Below are 23398 nucleotides of genomic sequence, written 5' to 3'. Positions count from 1 at the left end.
CCCTCCAAAGCTGACCCAGAAACTCCATCAGCATTTGCTATTCCGGTTTCTAAAGCCCCCATCTACCACAGTTGAAACAACTTGCAAAATAATTCTGCTCCCAGAAAAACAAATTGTAAATATGTACAAGTCTCAATATGTGTCCTTTTGGTTCAATCCTTCACAATAACACTGTCATAAAGCTGGTCAGGGTGAGGGAACCCATAAGAGCAGCTTCTGACCTTTTGCTTAAAGGTTCAAATACTCCACTGTCGCTGGCTAGTGAGTAGTCGGACAGGCAGGCAGAGACACGGCGGGTTCTCCTCTCCAACCTCCTGGCACTGTCTTCTCGAAGAGTCACTGCTATAAGGAAGACACACACAGGTTACCAAGGGTTTCATGATTGCACTGAACATAATCCTAAACACATACAACTGTGCCCAATATTTTTTTCCACATTGAAAAACTAAAGACATGCCTATTTCTTTAAATTCTTTGGAAAGGCACTTGGGATCATAAATACCATTTCGTCTCCTTAATGAGCACATGCACACACAACATACAATGCTGGCAGAGAGGCCTTCACAAGGTACTGTAAGACAGACTGGCAGAACCAAAAGACCAAGCAAGACGTCCGCAAATGGTTAATGGCAAACAACCTCAAATGATCAACGGTTCTACCTGTGTGTGTGACTATCTTGAATTTTTTTCTTTATGCTGTTTGGCATTTCCTCATATTTTAGACAATAAACACACCCTGCTTTTTATAATCAGGAAAGAAAATATTTAATGTTACAAATAAGTTCTAACAAAATTGAGTAACCATCAAGTCACCAGACCACCCATTTCAATCATGACTCAGAAGGTATTTCCTCAGGGGAGGAGTTAGGGAGGCTTCAGATGGCAATACCTCTCCCAAGGGCCCTGGGGTCAGCCTCTCTTCCAGAACTGCTTCCCTAGCATGTCAATGCTACTATTACTAGGCAGCTGAGTCTAAGTTTCAGATCTACTTTAATCAAGAGCCAAGGACAAGTGCTGACATTCTTCTCTTTAGGATGGTTTCTTACCCCTCACTCATCAGAGCCAACTCCATTGAACGAAAGAAACACCAAAGAACTACGCATCTCATCTCATCTCCCTAGACTAAGTATGCTTATGTACACAGGAGTCTCGCCCATTTGCGACTGTGTTTTTATGGGGGAAAAAATAATCAAAATACTCCGCTTAGAAACGTGGCCCTGATGGCCCCTGGTCATAACGCATGCCCTCCTTGATACAGCCATACAGTTCTTTGGCTGTATAAGCTCCCTAACCAGAAAACCTTGGCATGGGTGAACCCTTGATTGAGGGAAATGACCAAAGCTACAGCCAACCCTCTTTTCAACCAGACTATTTATTTACACCAATGAAACATAACTACTTGTTAAATATTGCACCAGACAATAGGACGAGGCTGGGGCATTTGGTCTCCTAGTTTCACTTAGAGATAAAATGCTAACCTTGTGCAATGCAAAACCCTACAGTGACTGTCTCCCTTCGCATAGTCAGCAAGGAATGAGAAGTTGTGCCCTTCTGGACAGTCAAGAGTTCCAGTTATAGGTCCAGTTCCTTTCTTCAACCCCACTTTATGCAAAGACCCAAACTATTTGCCTTGAATTTCAAACAGAATGTACTAGTTGGATGAAATCTGGGGGGAGGGCAGTTAACATGATTGGCTGTTCAACAAAAGGTTGGTGATTCAAGCCCCCCCGCCCCCGAGGCACCCTGAAAGAAAAGCTTGGTGGTCCACCAAAACATTAGTCATTGAAAACCCTACAGTCACTGTATACCCCGTACCAGAAGTCAGCGTGGACTTAATAGCAGCTGGCTTTGCTTTGTTTAGTTTTGGCAATTGACACTGGGGCACAAGCCGAGACAGCTCCCAGGCAGAGGAGGGTGGAGCTCGGAGGCCCCTTTTCCCTCGCCATCACAATGCCAGCCAAGGAAGAGACAGAGGACAGCAATGACTTCAACCTCCACAGGCTCAGGCTTCGTCGCCAAGCTCACAGTGCACCTAGGAGCAGGAGCCAACCCAAGATGATGGCCGGCTGCTGCTCAGGGTGAGCAAAAGGGGCCCACAGAGAGCACATTAGGTCAGCTTGCGGAGCAACATCAAGGAGGCAAGGAATAGATGCTCCTTCAAACAAGTGCTTGCATGTTCCATCATTAAAGACAGACAGGCAGCCCAACATGCATGCTCACGAATATCAATAGCACTTAATAAAAAGGACAAAAATACAACAGAAAATCACATCATGGACAGAGTAGTCAGACAGTGTGCTCACATAACAGAAACCATTAACATCTGGGGCAATGCGGGGTAGGGGGGGCGGGGGAGCACATTCAGAAAATAGAGTTAGCACTTTAAGAAAAGTTCCTCTACAATGAAGGAGTCATTGTGAATGTTAATGTAGAAAGAACAATAATTGCAACAATAAAAATAGTAGCTGATAAACTAGAGTACAACTGAGCTACATAATATGCTCTCCTGGGCTGCACCCTGGGCATAAGAAAGAAATGTATCCATTCCACCAAGATGAATTCACAGCCTAACCAGCATGGGTGAACAAGAATTTCAAGGACACTTACAGCGAATAGTTCTGCCATGCTGCATGAGAAGCGAGATTTAAAAAGAAGAAAAGAAAGTGAAAAACACTGCAGAATGTATGCCAATAATTTTAAGCCGAGAATGCTTGTAATAAAAATGCCAACAAACAGATCATCGAAGTCAAGGTTTTTACAGGTTTATATTAGCAAATACTAGTGGACTGATGGGGCAAAAATAAGTATTTCAAAGTCATGACACATTTGACTTTTAAAGTCCAGGGAAGACGGAAGTGTACTAACACCATGAAGACGTCAATGACACAGTGACTTTTCCCACTCGACCCACCCTCTCTCCTGTCACATTGACCAACAGCATGATGGAAGAAATCACTCAGTGTGCTGGCCTTGGACGTCTGGGCAATGTTCGAATGTTCTCTTACTAAGCTGGGATAAACTTCCCAGAGGGGTAGAAATGCTAACGTGCTAGACTGCTCACCAAAGGGTCGGAGGTTTGAGTCCATCCAGATGCGCCTCAGAAGAAAGGCCCGGTGATCTACTTTTGGATAACCAGCCACTGAAAACCCTATGGAACACAGTTCAACCCGAACACTTATGGGGCAGCCATGTGTCAGGGTTGACTCGGTGGCAATTGGTTAAAGTATGTCAGAAACTTGCTTAGGGTTACACATGGACAGTTCTGATAATGGGAATGGGAAGTTGGAAGGATCTACCCTATATACTGGAGTATAAGCCAACCCAAATATCCACCGAGGCACCTAATTTTACCACAAAAACTACATTAAAATGTGCTGAAGAACTCGGCTTAAACTCGAGTATATAAGTATATGACTTCAACCACCATACCCAACCCATTGCCATTGAGTTTAGTCTGACTCATGGCGACCCTATATCAGGGTTCCAGGGCTACAAATCTTTGTGGGAACACAAAGCCTCACCTTCTTCACGAGGAGCAGCTGGTGGGTTTTAACTGCTGACCTTACAGGTCACAGCTCAGAATTTACCTGACAGCATCACCAGAGGGAAGGGGTAACATGATGAGTTCTATGACATTTACAAAGCTGAAGTAACACTGGGCTTTGGAGTTCTTGCAAGTACTAAGGTAGGCGAGAAGTCACCTGATGCATGTTAGCCAACCAACCCTCTGGGAGCCCAAGTCCATCTCAGAAAGTTTGAAAAAAGGATACGACTAACACTGGCATGGAAGAGTCTACCACCAGGTGGCAGTATCAAAATGGAGCCTTAGCTTGGAGCCTAAGCCATTTAACCTAACGAGGGGGTGGAGAGGGGGGCTGGTCTGTCAAGGAAGCCCTGGTGGCATGGTAGGGTTACTATGAGCCAGCATCGACGGGATGGCAGTGAGTTTGGTTTGGTTTGGTTTGGGGGTCTACCGAGAGGAGTCCTGGTGCTATAGTGGGTATGCACTGGGCATGACCGCAAAGTTAGCAATCCCAAACCACTAACTGCTCCATGAGAGAAAGATGTAGCTTCCTACTCCCATAAAGAGTTACAGTCTCAGATCCTGCAGGGACAATTCTACGCTGCCCTCTAGGTTCCCTGTGAGTCAGCATGGACTTGATGGCAGCAGATTTGGGTTCTGGTTGTTTTAAGTCTGCCAGGGTGGGAAGAGAAGGTCAAGAAATGATCATCAGAAATAAAGCTACTTCGTTTCCCTCCCACCTTGGCTTTCGCTTGGCCTCAGTCCTCTCATGGCCAGATGGATACTCTTATAACTCCACCTTTAAAGAAGAGTTGGCCTGGGGGTAGGGAGGCTATGCAGGAAACAAATGTAAGCATGGAAGGAGGTGCCATCCTGCTCTTGGTGTGTTACCTCCTGCTTTCAATGAAAGGCAGAGACATGGAGCACCTGTGCCTGAGAAGCAGAACCTAGGGGCACAGGCAAAGGGGGTGGGGTGCAAACACAGAGAAGATGGTGCCGAGTCACAGTCCCAGAAAGCCCTGTTGCGGCCACAGAACAGGATGTGTCTCGGGGGTCAATATCCACGTGTTACCAGAGACTCCTTGAATCCATTCTATGGAACCCATGGGGGCAGCAGAATGGTGAGCCCCATGAGGGATCAGAAAGACCACACTTGTTCAAAGATGGAGAAGCCCAAACTCAGAGGAGTGGAAGGGATGCCTGTGGCTCAAGGTCAGACAGCTGGTCAGTGGAGAGGGCAGGGAATGAAACCGGAGCCCAGGGCTCCGAACTGCTCATCCGAAGTGGTTTCCACAACCCTAAGTACAGCGGTTTGGTAGTTTTCTTTTGAGCAAAGGTGTTCAACAACGCCACAGTAGGTCACCAGGGTTGGTTTTTGTTTTGTTTTTTTTTTAACCTTGGTGCCAATACATGGGACCTTCATTGGAAGGGGCTGTCCTGCGCAATGGCGTGTGTTGAACAGCATCTGTGGCCTCTGCCCCCGAGAAGCCAGGAGTACTCTCCCCGTACCCAGTTGTGACAACCCAAAATATCTCCAGTCAATGTCGAATGTCCTTGGTAGGGGTGGCAACATTGTTCCCAGTTGAAAAAGACACTGAGATTTCTGCTTGGCACCAACTGGCCTCCAGTCTGGGTGCTCGTCTTCAACGGGCAGCGCAGGACATTCTGCCCTGGCACCCACTGCAGAACTCATCGGGCCCTTTGCCCTCGCTCTCATCCTCTGAATGGGAACTACTACGTGGTTGTTGGTCTGTTCAACAATTACATTCTTTTCTTACAACGGGCCAAATATGTGGGAATGGCTGCCTGGGAATGGATGGGAAAAGCCACCAGGAAATGATGCAGATGGGCCCAGGTTTGTTCCCTTCCCAATCGGATCGAGCTTCCTAAATTTAAAGCTCGGGAGGTCAGGGAAACGTCAGGCAGTCTCCATGTAATCAAACATACTTTTTCCCCTGAATTTTAAACCTTTCCGAGGGCTGAGGGAACCCACAAACCTTAGTGATACTTACTTCCACCTGCAGGAGTCCCAGCTTGTTGGGGTCCTCGCTCTCGCAATCCTTCCCCCTCGCTGGGGAACAGATGTGGCTGAAGGGCTGCTGTTCCCTGCGGCTCTTCATCCCCCACAGCAGCGGCCTGGGCTCTCAGCTTGTCTAGCGCTCCCAGGCCTGGCACCTCAAAGCCATCGACCACCTGGGCCAAAGGAGAGTCCCTGGAGGTAGGGTGGAAGGGCGTGTCCAGAGGTGAGCTGGGGGGAGACAGGGAGGACAGGGAGGAACGGGAGGACAGAGAAGCCAGGGACTGGGGAGTGTCCAGGGACCGTCTCTGCTTGCTAAAGGTGGTGGGGGCGGGGCAATCAGAGCAGGGGGGATCTCTCCCCAGGGAGTCGAAGGGAATTAGGTCGAAGCGCAAAAGCTGGCTGCCATCGACATCAGTCTTCTCATACTGCGGCAGGCCGTAGATGTCGGTGAAGCTGATGGAGCTCAAGGAGCCCCGGCTGGAAGCCAGAGAGCCCCGGCTGGAGGCCAGCGAGCCCCGGCTGCTCCCCGAGGAGACCGTCAGGGTGCTGGCAGACAGGCTGAAACGAGACAGGCCACACTCTGAGCGTCCCAGCTCCAAGACCAGTGTCAAGAACATGTCATCTGTTCCGTGAGGGAAGAAGCGCTGGCCTCATGCGGCCAGTAACTGGAGGAATTTGAAACCCTCAGTGCTCATGCTCATGATTTTCATTAAGACCTCTCTGGTTTCTTTTTAATGTCAATATGGGGCATGGGTTCAAATCCAGGGCTCTGAAGTATAAGTGTCTAGGTTCCAGTGCTGCCTCAAACACAGCGGAGTACAGTAGGTCAAATTAGTGAACCTCTCTGAACCTCCCATTTTGTCACCAGGACTGGGGCAATACCTGTTCCGACCATTAGGTAGGAGAACTGGGAAGACGGGACATATAAAGCCTTGAAATCACTACTTCACAAGACGGTAAGTACTTGAAGACACCGGCAATGACTGAGCACCCCAACCTCACCAATCTAAAAACATTGAAAAGAAATGCATGTGTGCATATATGCAGAGATAGACCTTTCAAAAGCTGTGGATTATAAAAACCCTAAGATAAATGTGACTTCAGACTGGTTGTTCTGAGTTCCATTCTCTTCAGTCGTCAAATCATATTAAAAAAATTATCCCCTCTGTCCATTCTTGCATTCTGCATTTATTCCACCTCAAGTTCCAAATGACCACGGGTGAAAATCCAGGTGAAAGAGAATCACAAAGTCCGTGGCAGCGCCATTGGAACACAGTGTTGCAGTAGTGGGTATCTTTCCTTTCAAGTAACCAACCTTTTCAGCTGGGACTGCAGATAGGACTTTAAGCGGGTAGCTTCTTCTAGCTGCTTAAGTAGAGAATTTTTTTTCTCCTGAAGTATAATCCTACAGATAAGACAATAGCCAGTTAGTGGATTTCAAATAAAACAAAGCAAAAAAAATAAATCCTAATTCTGACCCGGTAGGACAGAGTCGAACCCCCCCAATAGGGTTTCCAAGGCTGAAGTCATCACAGAAGGAGCCCTGAAAGGACAGTGGACTAAGGGCTGAACCTGAGACGTTGGCGGTTCCAGTCCGCCAGCCACTCTGCTTGAGGACGATGTGGTCATCGTGTGGTAGCGCAGTTCTACTCTGGCCTCGGCTGTAGGGTTACTATGACCTGGCAGTGACATGATAGCCATCAGTTTGGTTTTGGGTTTTAATCTGTGTGGAAGCTGGCTGTCAAATCTTCCTCTTGCAGAGGAGCTGGTATGTTAGAACCACCCACCTTTAGGTTAGCAGCCAAGTGCTTGCCCCAAGGCATCACCAGGGCGCCTTTGCATTTCAAAGAAAGTACACTTTCACAACAAGACATTTGACTGCTAATTTCTTATTCTCAATACTACACCTTCCCAATGACAGGAAACCTCTTTTCCAAGAATTCTAGGGCAGGAACGACTTCGGCAAAGCATATCCTACAACCAACAGTGACCGGTAGGCTGGAAGCTCTGCAGGCCCAGAACAAGGCTGGTGGTATTTCCCTTAACACTTTCGCATGAATTTTCAACTCCCAAATTAACACAACTGAAACTCACACTTGATTTAGAACACACTATACAGTAGTGATAGTGGTCCAAACAGCCTGGCACTGGTATGGCAATAGAGACATAGATCAATGGAAAAGAAATGAAAGTTCCTGAATAAACCCATATACTTATGATTGTTGACAAGGGTGCTAAGTTGGTATGATGGGGAAAGAGGAGTCTCTTCAAAAACCAGTGCCAGGAAAACTGGATGCCCACGTGCGGGGAAAGTGAAACTGGGTCCCATGCTTCACACCACACATAAAAGCAAATTAAAAAGTAAATTAAGGACCTAAATGCACCAATGGAAACTATAAAATTCTTAGGAGAACAAGCAAGGGCCACACTCGCTGTTGGGCCTAGTGTTCAACAATGGGTTAATAACAAGGTCATGAACAGTAAAAGACAAAATAGATTAATGGGACCTCATAAAAGGTTTTTTAAAAATATTGTTTGTCCAAAGACTTTATACCAAAAAAGGGAAAATACAAATTGCTCACTGGCATCTTCAAAAACCATATATCCAAAAAGAAGCTAATAACGAATGTATGTGAGCATATAAAATGTTAACAACAACCAAAAGACAAATAACTCGATCATAAAATGGGTAAAAGACTTGGTTCATCCATGAGGACATTTAACTGTCCATCAAATACATGACAAGAGGCTCCGTGTCATTAACCATCCAGATGGATGCATATCAAAAGCACAATGAGATGCCATTTTGCTCCTACTTAGATGGCAATGTTGATTTTTTTTTTTGTTTTCTAAAGGAGAAAACACACCAACAGAACAAATGTTGCCAACACTGTGGGGGACAAGGAGCAGGTTCTTTAGCACGCTCAGAAGACACTGACATGGTAACACCCCCTCCCCCAAATCTAGGACTCCTGACCTCTAACGCAGTGAAAGAATACATATCTGTCCTTATAATCCATCTAGTTAATGGTACTTTGTTATCACAGCTGAGGAAACAAAGATGAGGGTAAGTAGAAAATAGTGCTACAATGTTACAGAAACCTTCACAACATTCACTTAGACACAGCTTGCTATTGTTCGCTCTATTGAGTGGGCTCTCACCTCACAGTGACCTCAATGCCCCGTCTGGGCCACTGGGATCCATAGGATTTTCAGTGGCTAGTTTGGGGAAGTGGATCAATATGCCTTTCTTCCTATTTCATCTTGGTCTGAAAGTTCCGTCAAAACCCGTTCAACATGCAAGCCTCCACCGACAGACAGGAGGTAGCCGTGCATGAGCAGCAATGGCTAGGGACGCAGCAGGGCCTCCCATGTGGAAGGTGAGAATTCTGCCACTGAACCACCACTGACTGCCCCCCACCCTCAGATAACAGTTTACAATCATGATAAGAAGCGAAACTTCAAGGAACCAGTACATTATGGATGGGGCTGGGGCCAGTGGGGGCGGGGGGGTGGGGTTGGGAGGACGCTACAAAGCTCAGCAAATGCCACACACAGATAAACGTCTGACAACACCTCAATGTGCAAAGCAGACCCCACTGCTACCAAGTCAGTGATCACACCCGGGAATGGGAGCCAGAAGCCATGGCACTGGATGAAAAGGACAAAAAGATACTGGGCTGGCCCCATGTTTCCCACGCTGTATGAGAGTGCAAAGATTGAGTGTGGGGTGGCCTGTTCAGAAGCGGCAGGCTTCCTCTTGCCAAAGGAAGAACGTGCTTTCCTGGCCAGAAATGCAGGGCAGAGATCAAAGCAGCAGGGCGGCTCTTTGCAATACTCATGATGTGGGAAACGGTGACTTCCCATGGGCAGCAGGGTCACCCCGTTCTAGAGCTGGGCCTCTGCTGGCAGTGCATAGGGGCAGTACGACGACATCTCACCTCTAGATGGCGCTATTTGGACAAAACCACAGGGTAGGAATACCAGAAGGGGCCTGAGGTAAGTGGTGAGCAAGCTGTCCTTCCCCTTCTCAATCACTTCTAAGCAGGCGGTTCCTCTCTACTTTCATGCCTCCCCTTCAGTTGGCAAGGAAACACCCCAGGCGGTTGCTGCTTTGATGACAATCAAGAATGTTCTAGAGCTACTTGGAAGTGCTCCAAATTTTCTTTTAACCAGGTGCCCCCACCAGCACCCCCGGAAGCTTTGTCTCTGCCTCTCCTGGAGCTGTCGGGAGCAGCCCACCTTTCTGTGGCACCCTGCACAGATGTGGCGCGAGCTCGCTGAATCTCCTCCTCCAGGCGCATCACTTCTTCTGCTGACCTCCGCTGCTGAGGGATGAGCTGGAGCTCCTGAAGCAGGGCTTCCTTCTCTTTGAGGAGCTGGAGCCGGTCCTTGTCGGCCTCAGCCAGTCCCGGCCAGGACTCATTATCCAGCTGGGCCAGCTGCTGCTGGATATTGGAGACTCTGGAAGAGAGGGACAAGGATTGATTACCAGAACCCACTCTCGGCTCCAATCCTTGGATCCTGTAAACCCAACTGCCCTGCGTAAACCCTTCATGATGCAAACAAAGGTTTTAGAGGCAATGAGTCATAGAAATGGGGTGTGCATCCTTTACGTACTCCTCCCTAGTCAATGAGTCAGAGTGACAATAATATCCTCTCCTGCTTGTTTCAAAGGCTTGTAACCAAGGTGGCAGCCCTCCTCGGACCCAGTACTGCATGTTGGTTCAGACCAGTGGCCTTCTCTGTGGCGGGTGTGAACAGAGGCACTCTCTTCCCCCTAGTCTCGCCCTGTCCTGATCAACAGCTAACCACTGTGCTGGATCCCCACAGAGGAGCTTCCGGCTTTCTGTCTTCACTGCGGAGCCTCCCCAGTAACAACCCGCCTAAACCGCAAGCGAGAGTTGCACTGCTCACCTGTGCACTGGAATGCAAGGCTCAGAAGGCAGGGACTGCACACACCCTGGCTCAGGCCACACCGGAAATCCAAGGCACTCAAGTCTGAGACCCGCTGCTCTCCATTGATGGGAATGGCAAACGCAGGATGAAAGCGCTCAGTGAGCCTGTTATTCATCAGGGCTGCCAGCCTGCCCATTGGGTCCAGGCTGTAGAAACCTGCTCACTCCACACAGACACGGCTCAGAGCTTGGAGCTGGCACGTCTACGAAAACCTGCTGGCCGGCCCTGCAATAAGTCAGGCTCCACCAGAAGTAGCTGTGAGCACAGAGACTCGCCAGCCCCTGTGGGTATTAGGCAAGCAGGAAACCCCACAGCTACGACCCAACCCGTTACAGCTGAAAAGCAAGCATGCATTTCACTCGTTTGAAATGCTACTGGTTTCACGGCTGGAATGGCTCCACACAAGTTCTTGACTCCCTTAAAACATAGTTCCTGTAAATGTGTTGGAAAACGGTGTTGAGTCGTGTCACCGACCCAACGAAGGGCAGAGGCAACTAAACAGGCCTGCGGAGTCCAGTGGGGCGAGGTGTCCACCTACATCTAATTAGTATAGTTCAACTTTACTGTAGCCATATAACTGAGGCCCAAGGAAAATACACCCCAAGGTACCAAGTCAGACATTATACACAATGCAATTACGGGGACCTTCTACTAGAGTCGAAGATAGCGAATAAATCATGAAAGATCTCGTCACCCAGAAGCAAGATCACTGTGGCCTCCGACTTTTTTCATTTCAGTGTATTGGATCCACAGCAACGTGACAAGTCGCCAACAGACCCATGCGACAAAGCACGTCTTTCCAGTTTGCCGAGGTCCTTGTAGACTGATGACCTCTAAAGGCAGGTTTATGCGCGAGGAGACTGAGATTCCATCAGAGTCCGGCAGCTCTAGGCTAGCTAGCTGCCCTTCTGCAATGACTCAAGCTGCTGTGGGTGGTGGCGATTCAGTCCTAAGATAATCAGCCTTTCCAGGAAAACTTCAAGCACTAGTCACTATCAGAAAGAAAAAAGAGGGGGGCAGGAGGGGGGATAAATTCCAGGAGGAAGGAGAAGTAAAGGGCAAATTTCAAAAGGCCGGCCCATTGCTGGCATGCAAGCAGGAGCACCAGGGCCAAAAGGGAACAGTGGACTGGAACTTTCCACAGCTCAGGGGACAAATCCAAAAGGACGGATGGTGAGGGACGACCTATCTGGGGAAAAACAAAACGAGGATGACGCTGCCTTCGTGCCACCCACCTGGAACGTTGACTGGGCTGTGTAAGCCCTGCTGGGCTCGGGAACGATGCCTTAATTGTGTGTGTGCTACAACTGTACCACAACCATAATGTTTGCATGCTCATATTCAAGCAATAGATGAATCTAGAAGAATACTGGCATATTTCAGAAAGTATGGTGGTCTTTCCTACATCTGCCCCCTTAGAGGGGAAACCAAGGGGCTGCCGGATGTGGACACTGGGTCCTGCCCCCGGCCAGGCCAAGAGACTCATACATGCCCGTCTATCTGGACTGGAAGTGGAAAGAACATGTCCTTCAATGATTTCTCGTACATTCCAACGGGACTGGAGTACCCGAGTGGAACTAAGAGCCGGTGTGCTTGGCTGCCAACCAAAAGGTTGGTTGGTGGTCTGACTCTACCCTGGAGTGCCTTAGCAATAATGTCTGCAGCCTATGTCTCAGAAATACCAGTCACTGAAGCCCAGGTGTGCTCTAAAACACATGGAGTTACTATGAATTGGAGTCTACTTGACAGCAACCATTCTCCACACACCCCACCCTCCCATGGGGTAGATAAGATGGTTCTCCTCACTTCTCCCAGCGCCTTCCTACCCATTCTGAGTAGTAAAGGAAAAATCATTTCCAGAAAAATGTTTCCTTGAAATTCCATTTCAGTGAAATTAAATACACGGAAGCTGAGCAAGGTCATGATGAAAGTTTGCCAAAAAAGCAAAAAGAAAAAACGTCCAAGTGCATCATTAAAGAGAATAAAGAGTACTTTACAATTGGCCAGGGTTTGGGTTTTTGCTTCCACGAGTCAACTACATTCTTTATTGATTCTTGTATTTGATAGGTAATACATTTTACGGTCTCCGTATAAACTTTCACAAATGCCTTTCAAAGCTCCTGGGTCCTGGACAGCGAAGAAAAGCAAGCAGCTCCTCAGTCAGGCCTTCCAGTTTCATATATATTGTTTGGTTTCCAAATTATATTCCCTGAACAGGTCCTAAAGTGGACAGACGTCAAACAGGAATAACTGTTCTACTTTTTTTGCCCACCTTGTCGGTTGCAGCACAGGCACTATGAAACCAGGAGTGGAAAACGGCACTGATGCTGCAGAAACCACTGGAGCACCTCACACGGTCATCAGAAACCCGGGTTGCATTTTCTCAAAATAAAAGCCACCTTTAAGACCACACGGAGCATTGTTTTACATGACAAGAGTTGTTGTTAGTGTCTGGTCAGTTGGCTCAGGTTCTTGGCAACCTTACATGTAAGTGGGAAGCTCCAGTGCTTTGGATCTGTACCTAAAATCTAAAATCCATTACATAACTTCTCATATTCCTAAAATGTTGCTGCTTTCAGAAGGAACCACCCAAACCCCAGGCAGCCCACCATCCCACATGATGGGGACAGGGGCATGGGGGCCCTTTGTCTCCTTGCAGAAAATGGTCTTGGCTCAGTGCCTCCTGGTTTCAGTGACAGCTATAGGTTTGAAACATCTGCTTTTTCTTCCTCCTTAGTTTGTTTCTATGCCATTTTTATAATATCCATTTAAATGAAAAGCAAAGGTTGGCTATGTGCTTGAATTGATAGTATGTTTCAATTTCCGTTCATCATTGGTAACAAATGGACCACAGGCATGCGAAGTGTTGAGAAAGAGAGCGAGTGTGTGTGTGTGTGTGTGTGTGAGGGGAAGGGGGGATAAATGAGGACTCGCTGTACTTTCTGTAAAACTTTTGTGTAAACCAAAAACTGTTCTACAAGTAAAATATTTTATTTTGTTTTCTTTTAAAGAAGAAAAGGCTCAAGACAAGCTCAGCTGGGGTCAAAGTCAAATGGAAAGATGAAGTCTCATGGTGCACTTGGAGAAGTCTAACGCTAAAATCTTCACCGGTGGGTGTAACTTTGGTCTTTGAAGATGGTATCAATTAGGTTAACATGAAGTCATACTGGGGTGGGATGGATCCTAATTCAGTATGAGTGGTGACCTTATAAAAGAGGAAAAGAAACCCACCCAGACACAAAGACTGCCATGTGGAGATGGGCAGAGATTAGAACACCAGGGATCACAGGCCATCATCAGAAGGCAGGAAGAGGCATGGCACAGATCCTCCCTTAACGCCTCTAAAAGAAATCAACAGAGCTGACACCCCATCATTTGGACCTCTAGCCTCCAGGACTGTGAGACTGTAGACTTCTGTTTTTAATGGGCTGCCCAGTGTGTGGTACTTTGTTACAACAGTGCTATGAAACAATTACAGATGGAAAGGGTACTTTTCATTGTCTTTGGTAACTAAGCCCGTCTTAGTCTCCTAGGGCTTCTGCAACAAAATCCCACAAAGTGGGTGGCTTTTAAGAACAGAAAGGCATTGTCTCATAGTACTAGGGGCTAGAAGCTTGAATTCAGGGCATGAGCAGGGCCCTGTTCTTGCTCAAGGCTCTCAAGGAAGATACTTTCTGGTCTCTCACAGCTCTGATAGCCCCAGGTGTCTTGTGACATTCCTTGGCTTGCAGATTCATCTTCACATGACCATCTTCACATGACTCTGCTCCGTGACTGCTCCTCTCATTTCTAAAATGCCACTCAAAGGGAAGCAGAGGGAAAAGAGAAAGCTAAGGGTTGAGGTAAAGTAAGCTATTGGTGGTAGTTGGGTGGGTGGCTGTTGATACATAATTAAGCTGTTGAATACAAAACTGAAGATCTTGTAAGGTAAACCTCCAGGTACCTAATTCACAATTAAAAATATAAAACAACAACACTCAAAAGGGATTAAGGCTAGGACCCACCCTACTGTGGTATGACCTAATTTACATAACATCTGCAAAAGGAAGACCCTGTTTCCAAACAGGATCACACTCAAAGGCAGGGGGTTAGGACTTCAATATTTTTTTTGGGGGGGGGGGCTTTAATCCTTAACAGTTCCAGCCCTCAAACTTGACACCCAAAGAAATGAAGAAAATGTCCAAGTTACCGCCACATCGCATTGAAAGCATGAGCTGCACAGATTGCTGTCAACAGAGGAGCAGCAGGCCTGACCCTGGCAGCAAGCACTAAGTCAGAGAAAGGAAACTGGATGGACAGAATGTTTTGTTCCCATCTGGTCAGGCAGTGTTTCTATGGAGATGGCTGCAGTTGGCACAGTTCTGGGACATGTGCTCTCAGGTAAAAAAGGAGCCATTTGCATCATCTGGAGAGACTAAAAAAGATGTGTTCCTCTAACTTGGCTCTTGGAGAAAAAAAAACAACCCCAAACTTTTAACTAATCATTTGAAATGTTCCTACCCTATGGTCTGCTTTTGGAATTCAAAGAGATATTCCTTAAGGGGAAAGAAAGCAGCAGCAGTCATTTAAGATACATGGATATATTCAATATGTTTTAGGTGACAATATGCATAGATTAGGTTTAATAATTTCAGAAGGACAATAATTTTTATGCAAGGTTTTCCGTGTCATTGGTCTACATTTTCACAACGTGTCAGGACTCTCATTATTTCCCTTCTGCTTGGTCTGTTTCTATCGCACTAGCTTCCTGGCCCCTCCTTGCCTTCTCATCTTTGCTTTCGGGTAAACGTTGACCCCTTGTGCTCTCATATCACTGATTATTTAAGAGAGCACTGTGAGTAATGTGCAATAGAAACAGACCAGTCTTGAAGGTCACCTTTCAGTCAGATAATAAATTTGTCTTAAGACTGGCTACAGCTTCAAATTCAAGGATATGTTAGGGTCATGAGCTCTATTGAGCCAGTAAGTCTGGCCTTTTGGAAGAATTGAGATTTTTGTTCGACGGTTTCTCCCAGTCTGTCTTCAAATGTGTCCCTGGTGAGAATGGCCGACAGTGTTAGCCAGTATCAAAATAAATAGGAGACTGAGTTAATCTCTACGAAAATGATTGAAGTTTGCATCATGATTTGAAAACTCAGGAAACACGCTCCGCTTAAAGTTGAGAATGCTACCCCTCTTCCCCCTCTGCCTCCCCCTGCCACGAGAGAAGGTTATTCTTCTATGGAAAGTACTTCACTAATCAGATGCCATCCATGTCAAGGTTCTATGTGATTTGATTAGGGGATTTTTTTGAGGTTTTGAGTTTGACGATTAAGGAGTTATGGTAATGACATGTGAATTTGGGGGTTCCAGCAAGCCTGGAATCAGTGAGAAATCATGTTCACAGAAGGTATGGCTCATAGGGAATGTTAGCCCTGTGCAGTAGTTTCTTTTTGAGTCTTTGGTTTCATTCATTCTCTTTTAATCCAAACAAGACGAATAGTTGTATTTCACATCGCTGCTTATAAGCTTTAAGCTCTCAGACACTATTCACCAAGCTAAGATGTAGAACAATATCTTTATGAATTATCTTAGGCCAACTGACTAAGTTGTCCCATGAGACTGTGGTCCTAAACCTTCCAGATCCATCCATGTCATAGGATGTTTCTCAGGCATTGACTGTATGAAACAGTTGCCACAGAGTCAATTCTGACTCAAGTATGGATTTTAGGACCAAGATGGGCAACCCCCAGTTCTCAGATTACACTTAGCTCAAGTTTCTCAAACTACTGTCATTTAGGGGTAGATTATTCTTTGCTGTGGGTCTGTCCCGTGCATTGCATGATCTTTAGCAGCACCCGTTCTCTACATATTAGATCCCTGTAAAATGTGTGTGTGTGGGCGTGCGTGCATGCCCACGTGCGAGAGTTTTGACAACTGAAAAGGTCTCATATATAGGAAAGTCTTTCTGGGGAAGGGAGTAGAGGTCAAGCCTCTCCCCCCGCCCCCCATGCAGAACCCCTGTGCTGCCGGATAAGGAGAAGGCACTTGAGCCAGCTAACCAGGGCTGGCTTCAGTACTCAGCTTGGCTTTGGAAATGGTGCTGTTGCAGCCCTGAAAGGTGTTTTGGAGAAGCCCTTGCTGTTCCAAAGGCTAAAATGCTTGGGTATGAAACTCCTCTCTGCATTTATAGCTGTTGCCTGATGCTAAGAAGGGGCCATCAATCTAGAAAGAATATGAAGGAAGTTTCAAATAATTCATAGGAAAATGGAACGAAAAGATCATGGCTTTTCTCCCCCCACGAACTTTTTGAAGCCCTCTCGCACTTTTTCAAAGATATTAAGGAAGGCCAGTGGGTGATCCTGAATACTGGTCTTAAGTACTCAGCGAGTTTCACAAACACAGCCTCTGAATCTCGAAAGGGTTACTCCCTCTACACCAACACGATCTCTGGAAAACAATGAACGCACTTGCTAAGTTTGGAAAATGTCACAGCAAACTCTGAAACAATCGTGCGCCAGTGGAGCGACGATCGACTTTCTGCATTCTAAGACAGCACAGCAAATTCCAGCACCCACACGGAGACGTTTCAGCAGAACGCAAGCAGGAGCAGAGGACTGTGCAGAAGAGACAATAGTCACTCACAAGCGCAGGCAAGCCAGAGCGGAGGAATGTATGATAAGTGAAGAATGTGGACACCGAGATAGCCAGCCCAGCTGAAGGAGCTTTGTCCATGGGGACGTCTAACACCCAACACTAGGATCGTAACAGGCAAGGAATAATGGCTAGAAACCCTCCCTCCTTGTGCGCGTGCGCGTGCACACACACACACACACACACACACACACACACACACACACAGGGCCCCTCATCGTTCACTTGCCCTGCAGCAGGGAGTCATATGATCCGCCTGTGCTGCTATTTTTACATTTGCGAAAAAGCCAGCAAAGTGGATTTCCAGACACTCGTGCACTGTCCGCTATACTGAGCGGGCTCAGCTCTCTTTGCTCTCGAGCAAAGATCTCCCTCTCCCTGCCTGCTCTTCTGCTCCACCCACCCACCCTCACCCACCCCCCACCCCCAGGTCCTGTTTCCGTTGAGACAAAAGAAACATTAAGCAGAGATATATGCTTCCTAGTTTTCAGAAGGACATTTGAAAATAATTTGGTTTTAAGGCTCTTTCCAGAAGATACAAAAGAGGGAAAGTCTTTCCAAAAAGGACATGAAAGGCACTGACGACTCGGGCCACGATCACAGGGCTCCATGCCCAGGAGGATGGCTGCTGGGTTGCGCAAACGGTTAAGCACCCCCACCGCCAAGGTATTTTCGTAAGCACCACAGTGCCAAATTTTATAATGGCGCTTACAAAAATACCTCACAGGGGAGGGCGCAGTTGGCAAACAAACATTGCAGGGCTCGTGCTGGTTGCATTGAAATATGGCTGTTCAAACTTACCCACAGGCCCTTTGGAAGACAGGCCTGGAAATGTGCTTCCCAAGGCTCCAGCCCTGAAAACCCTACTGAGAACAGTGCTATCCCACACACATGGGGTCACCACGAGTTGGAAACGACTTGATGGCAACTAACAACAATGAGGCCCAAGAACGAAATGTAACCCAATAAAAATTCTGGCCATGAAAGGCACACCCCACCGTCCTTGTTTTGCCCATGCCCTGTGAAACACGAGGAAGGGAAGACAAGCAACAAAAGGTGAAACAGGAGGAAGGGAAGAAAGGAAGGAGAGATAGGAATTCACAAGCACAGCCAAATCTTGATCTTCGGTGGGCAGATTAGGTCAATTACAGGTCAATATAACTGATGGCATTTACACACTGTCCACCAAAAAGAAATAGGTTGGTTATCTCATGTTGTCCCAACACTAAAGAAAATGTCGTTGAAACCAAGATATGTAGTTTTGCCCATTAACCTAAGGCATCAGGAGCCACATAGGTAGGTACGAGGACAGAAAGGGTTGAACTAAGGCTGGCCCAAGTGGCCGATGCTCAATCCCTTGGAAGGATGGACAGAAGGAGAGGAGGAGTGAGGGGGACAAAGAGTTCTGGGAGGATAAGTTGTTTTTTTTAATCGCTTCTTAATGGATCAAGTCTTTATAACCATTTGAAATACTGAGAATGTCACATTTTAAATGCACTTGAAATTGTACCACATGTAGCAATAAGCTAAATATAAATGCATATCCAATATCTTATAGCAGGCACTGCTCTCTTATAAAACTGTGGACAAGCATGCATTGGAACTCGGCCGAGCCTCTTTCCATGGGAAAGGGGAAATAAGCAGAAGGCAAAACTGGAAAAAGAGCTTCTTACCTCTTCCTGGCTTCTTCATACTGCCAGTTAAGTCGGACTCGGTCTATAAGTCTTGTTTTATCATCAAAGACAAACTTTCAGGAACAGACACACACACAAAAAGGAAAGCATATGTTAAAGTCATGTTTTAATATGCTCGGATAAGCCTTGAACCCATGATGCTGAATGAGATGGGTCAAATACAAAAGGACAAATATCATATGACCCCAGTTACAGGAAATACGCGTAGAATGCATAAGCAAGGGGAAAGAGGCCAAAGTTCATCCGCAGCAGGATGGAGGCAGGCAGGAGGGAGGAGAAGCAGGAATGATTGCTTCAGGAGCTTTGTGCTTCTGTTTATGATCCTAGATCATGCTGATGGGTGTACAGCAAAGTGACGGTGTCACTGAATTGCACACTTCAAAATAGCTAACAGTTTGGAGAACGATATGCCATAGATCTATAATTGCTTTAAAAGACATATTTTCAAAATAGAAAATTCATTTCAACAATGAGGAACCTTCTTTTCTTTCCACCTCAATGTGTCAAACATCTAGAAGGAAACCGACCAAATAAGACTCTGCAGAAGACTTCTGCTTGGCAGCGGTTGGAGTGAGGCCAGAAGACTTCGGCTTTCCCCAAAGTGGTGCATTTTTTAAAAGTAACTTTTTTAACAGTGGGAATGTATTCCTCCATTGTGCAATTTCAAGCAACAATGACAGATGAAGATTGAAAGTAGAGATAGAACATGGGCGAACCTCAAAAACATTCTGAGTGAAGGAAGCCAGATCCCAAAGGCCATGCAGTTCGACTCCATTAGTATGCAACAACTCGGTGGATGTACAGAGCCCGGAAGCAGATGAACGGTTGCCTAGGGTGAGCGGTTGTGAGGAATGGGGAGTGACTGCTAATGGGTGTTTGGTGTCCATTTGGGGTGATGGAAACATTCTGGGACTAGATAGAGGTAGTGGTTTCACAACACTGCGAGTGCCCTAATGTCCAGAGGATTGTGCTTTTTAAATTGATTAATGGCCACTTTTATGTTGCGTGGATTTCACCACAATTAAAACAAAACAGAAAATAGAAAAGTACTTAGTAGCAGTCGGTACTAAGGCAAAACATTTCATCCCATTTGGGGCAGCACAGTCTCCTGTTCCTCAGTAAGTTGAGGACCATGGTCTAGGAGGTTACATGACTGTCTGATGGCCCAGGGCGTACCTTAGAATGAAAGGTAAAAAGAGAAAGAGTGAAGGGAACAGGTGTATTTGAATAAAAAATGCAGTGCTCAGAAACCAACCTGTAGTTGTACTTACATTTTTCATACCAATATTAAAAAGTACATCAAATTTCCATACAAAACCAAAAGGATCTGTTCAGGAAGTCATTATAATTCACCTTGGTTACCTCTTCCTGGGTTCCTGGGAATAGCCTATACTGTATTTTTAATCAACTGGCTCCACCGGTGGATCTGAATTTTATTAGACCTGATATGAACCCAACCCACAGTCAAAAGCCAATTCTGATAGATGGATAGATTGTTTCCAAGAGTACAAATCTTTAAGGGAAAAAATGGACAAGGACCAGCTGGTGGGTTTGAACAATGAACCTTGTGGTCAGCAGCCCAATGCCTAACCCACAGCACTACCAGAACTCCTCCCTTACACCAGCTATGAAGGGAACTTCAAAAGAGTTTGTGGAAATGTTCCATTTTCATTTTGATATGGTAAATACATATGAAACAAAACATTTGCCATTTCAATACTTTTGACCTGTCCAATTCAGCGACTGTAACTGCATTTATCATGTTGGACAACCATCATCAACCACCATTTTCAAATTTTCCCTTTATCTAAAGCTCAGTATCTCCTAAGCAACTGTCAACCTTTCGGGTAATCAGTTGAGCACAAACTGTTTGTACACGCAAGAACCGTAACCTTATGCTGACCAATGGACTATTCGAGGAATTTCCTGAGCCTTGTACTTCTTTCCTTCCTTACTCTGAAACCTTTATGCAAAAAGCCAGGCATTCTTTACTGTTCTCTGGGTGTTACAGATGGTGGACATATTCGTTAAACCCAAGAAGACACATGAGAATAATGAAGGGGAAATTGAAATGGGAACAGTTGTAGTAAGCCTAAGTCCTTATTTATTATATTTTGTACCACAAAGTGGCATTATATGCCAAAACTTCAAAATATTAGCTAATTATTTAAAACCTTGAGTTGTCTGCCTCTTTTCTGTTGTCTCTCCCCACCCACCCATCCCCCTGCCTTCTGCACTCCATTAGTATCTCATCTTTACTCAATAAGTTCTAAGAAATAAAAGCAATCCAAACTGCTTTTTCAAGTGGTTAACGCCAACACCAATGACCCCTCACTGACATGACAATAGCAGGGACTTGAAGTACTCATCACCCAGCTTCAAACAAGTTATTGTCAACCTCAGTGGCGGTGCTTGTTTTTGTTTTGTTCTGTTTTGCATTTTTCTAACTCAAGGCTTCAAAAATTATCCAAAGGGGCATTCTGAAATGTTTCCAAGTCTCACACAAAATTCAATTTAATTCAATTTCCTGACATTTTACTAGAGGAATAAGGAACAGCATTCAGGGATAAACCCAAGGGTGGGTCAGCTACGAAGAAAAAAAAACACTTTAGAAATCACTGGTTGAAGTCAGAGATCAGCCAACTACACACGGGCTGGCCCACTTGTTTTTGTAAATAAAGTTTTATTGGCAAACAGCCACATACATCCACTTACGACTCATCTGTGGCAGGTTTCTCGCTACTGTGGCACTGCGGAGTAGTTGCAACAGAGACCACATGGCCCACAAGGTCAAATTTATTTACTATTAGGCCCTTCACAGAAACACTTTGCTGACCCACATTCAAACAGGTCTTAGGTCTGTCAAGAAAACAGTAAACTCAGTTCTCAAAACCATTCTGCCATTTGTAAGACTCAAAATCACAGGGATGGACGCATTCAGCAGTTCGATTGACTCGTACACTAGGGCACCTTCTCAGCTGGAGATGAGACACAGTCTTTTCTCTTCAGACTGAACTGCACAAAAGCCAAAATCATTCTGACGTGAAAATGGAAAATTAAACAAATGAGTGGTACCCACACAAAAGCTGCCCTCTTCTCTCTCAGCAACTGCGTCAGGTGAGCATACCTCTCCAATGATGTCGGTCTGAGACCCAGCATCGCAGAACTGTTGAGGTAAACAAGAATCCCCAAGTGCACCCGGATTGGGAGGGAAATCTTGGAGCACTTCCGCAAGAGAGCAGCAGTTCTTGAAGCCATCGGTAAGCTTAGCCAGGCTCTGGAATAGAATGAGGTGAGAGATTGGAAGAGAGATATTAATGTTGATCTCTCCTTTAGCAAGGATCTTTATGCTTTGCTTCTCCATCTGCTACTTGATTAGTAGGGAACTGGCCCACCTGGACTCTCTCTCCACTGCATGGCTGTGGTCTTCTTGCCATGAGTCAGTGCTGAGTTTGGATCAGAAAGATCAGGCAGCTTACTTCATTTTAATGGAAGAAGATGTGGCCTAGACCTCTCTGGGGAGCTTCTACGACTTAAACTGCAGACACTTCAAAGAAGATGCTGGGGCCTTGAAGCTTCTTCCAGACCTTTTATCTCCTGCTTCCACGGTGGGGAACCCAAGTATGGCAACAAGGTGGCTTACACAGTCCTGCACATTGTGGCCTCAGAAAGCCAAGGCAGGGTGTCCGGTGGGGGGGGGCGAACGACCCCGTCACAGGGGTCGCCCGATTCATAACAGTAGCAAAATGACAGGTATGAAGTAGCAACAAAAATAATGTTATGGTTGGGGGTCACCACAACTTGAGACGGCTAAGGGAAAGAACTTTTCCACCAGGAAACACCTTGGTCCACACTAGGACTTAGGCTTGTCTTATGTGGAGAATGGCTCTCCAATGTTGCCCATTGAGGTCTCAGAAATGGCTGTTTTTCCTGTTGTCACTATTGCTATGAGGGAATCTACGAATTCATCCTTTGCTTATCATGACCAGGAAAGGCTGTTGGCAAATACAGATTTCTGTAGTTCTGACAAGCACCCGGGAACCTGACACAAGCAGGCCCCTGCCTTGACTTCAGAAAATGCTGTCAGACACATTACTTATTTGTGCACTTGTCTCATTTGGCCTTTCAGTCAGAGCTGGCATGTTGCACATTCTTGAGAATCTAGACAAAAGCCTTCCAGGTACCAAGGGTTCACTTAGGTTATTGAGAGAAATGAAAAGCCACAGAAACACTTGAATGCATTCCAACATCCAGCAGATAGACCAGCAGTCGCCCACTGGCAAAGTGGCAAAAGCTCAATGCTCCCAGCAATGTTCACTTTCAAACAGCCACAGGGTGGAATGCTAAGCAATCATTTCAAAGGAATGAAGCGGCTCATTGTGCACAGGTGGCTGTGTGGTCACGTGACAGAGGACAGACCAGTGTTGCAGGGTCCCGAGCTGTGTGAGAAAGGTGAACATGCGTTCCTACTTCTGTGTGTCGGCACACATCAATCAATCCTTCGTAGTAGTTTGTTGATGGGAGAATGGGTCAATACCAAGACTTGCTAACATAGGCTCTATCATTTTG

General features: G+C 46.2%; 1 protein-coding gene across 2 annotated transcripts in view; it reads right to left on the bottom strand.

Moving 5' to 3' along the window:
• Positions 1–23398, bottom strand: part of WWC3 (WWC family member 3) — a 106939-nt gene that overhangs the window by 18221 nt on the left and 65320 nt on the right. The window contains exons 7-12 of one of the 2 annotated variants that reach the window (XM_075539695.1): positions 21957–22106; positions 18809–18882; positions 9786–10007; positions 6859–6948; positions 5536–6101; positions 222–342 (exon numbers count right to left, since the gene is read on the bottom strand). In XM_075539695.1, coding sequence (XP_075395810.1) covers positions 222–342; positions 5536–6101; positions 6859–6948; positions 9786–10007; positions 18809–18882; positions 21957–22106 — 1223 coding nt within the window. The remainder of the gene's footprint in view (positions 1–221; positions 343–5535; positions 6102–6858; positions 6949–9785; positions 10008–18808; positions 18883–21956; positions 22107–23398) is intronic. The other variant, XM_075539696.1, reaches the window with a different exon arrangement.

Source organism: Tenrec ecaudatus, chromosome X (genome assembly GCF_050624435.1).
Source record: "Tenrec ecaudatus isolate mTenEca1 chromosome X, mTenEca1.hap1, whole genome shotgun sequence".
Lineage (NCBI taxonomy): Eukaryota > Metazoa > Chordata > Mammalia > Afrosoricida > Tenrecidae > Tenrec > Tenrec ecaudatus.
The sequence above is the reverse complement of the archived record's forward strand: the minus strand, read 5'-3'. Positions and strand labels throughout refer to the sequence as shown.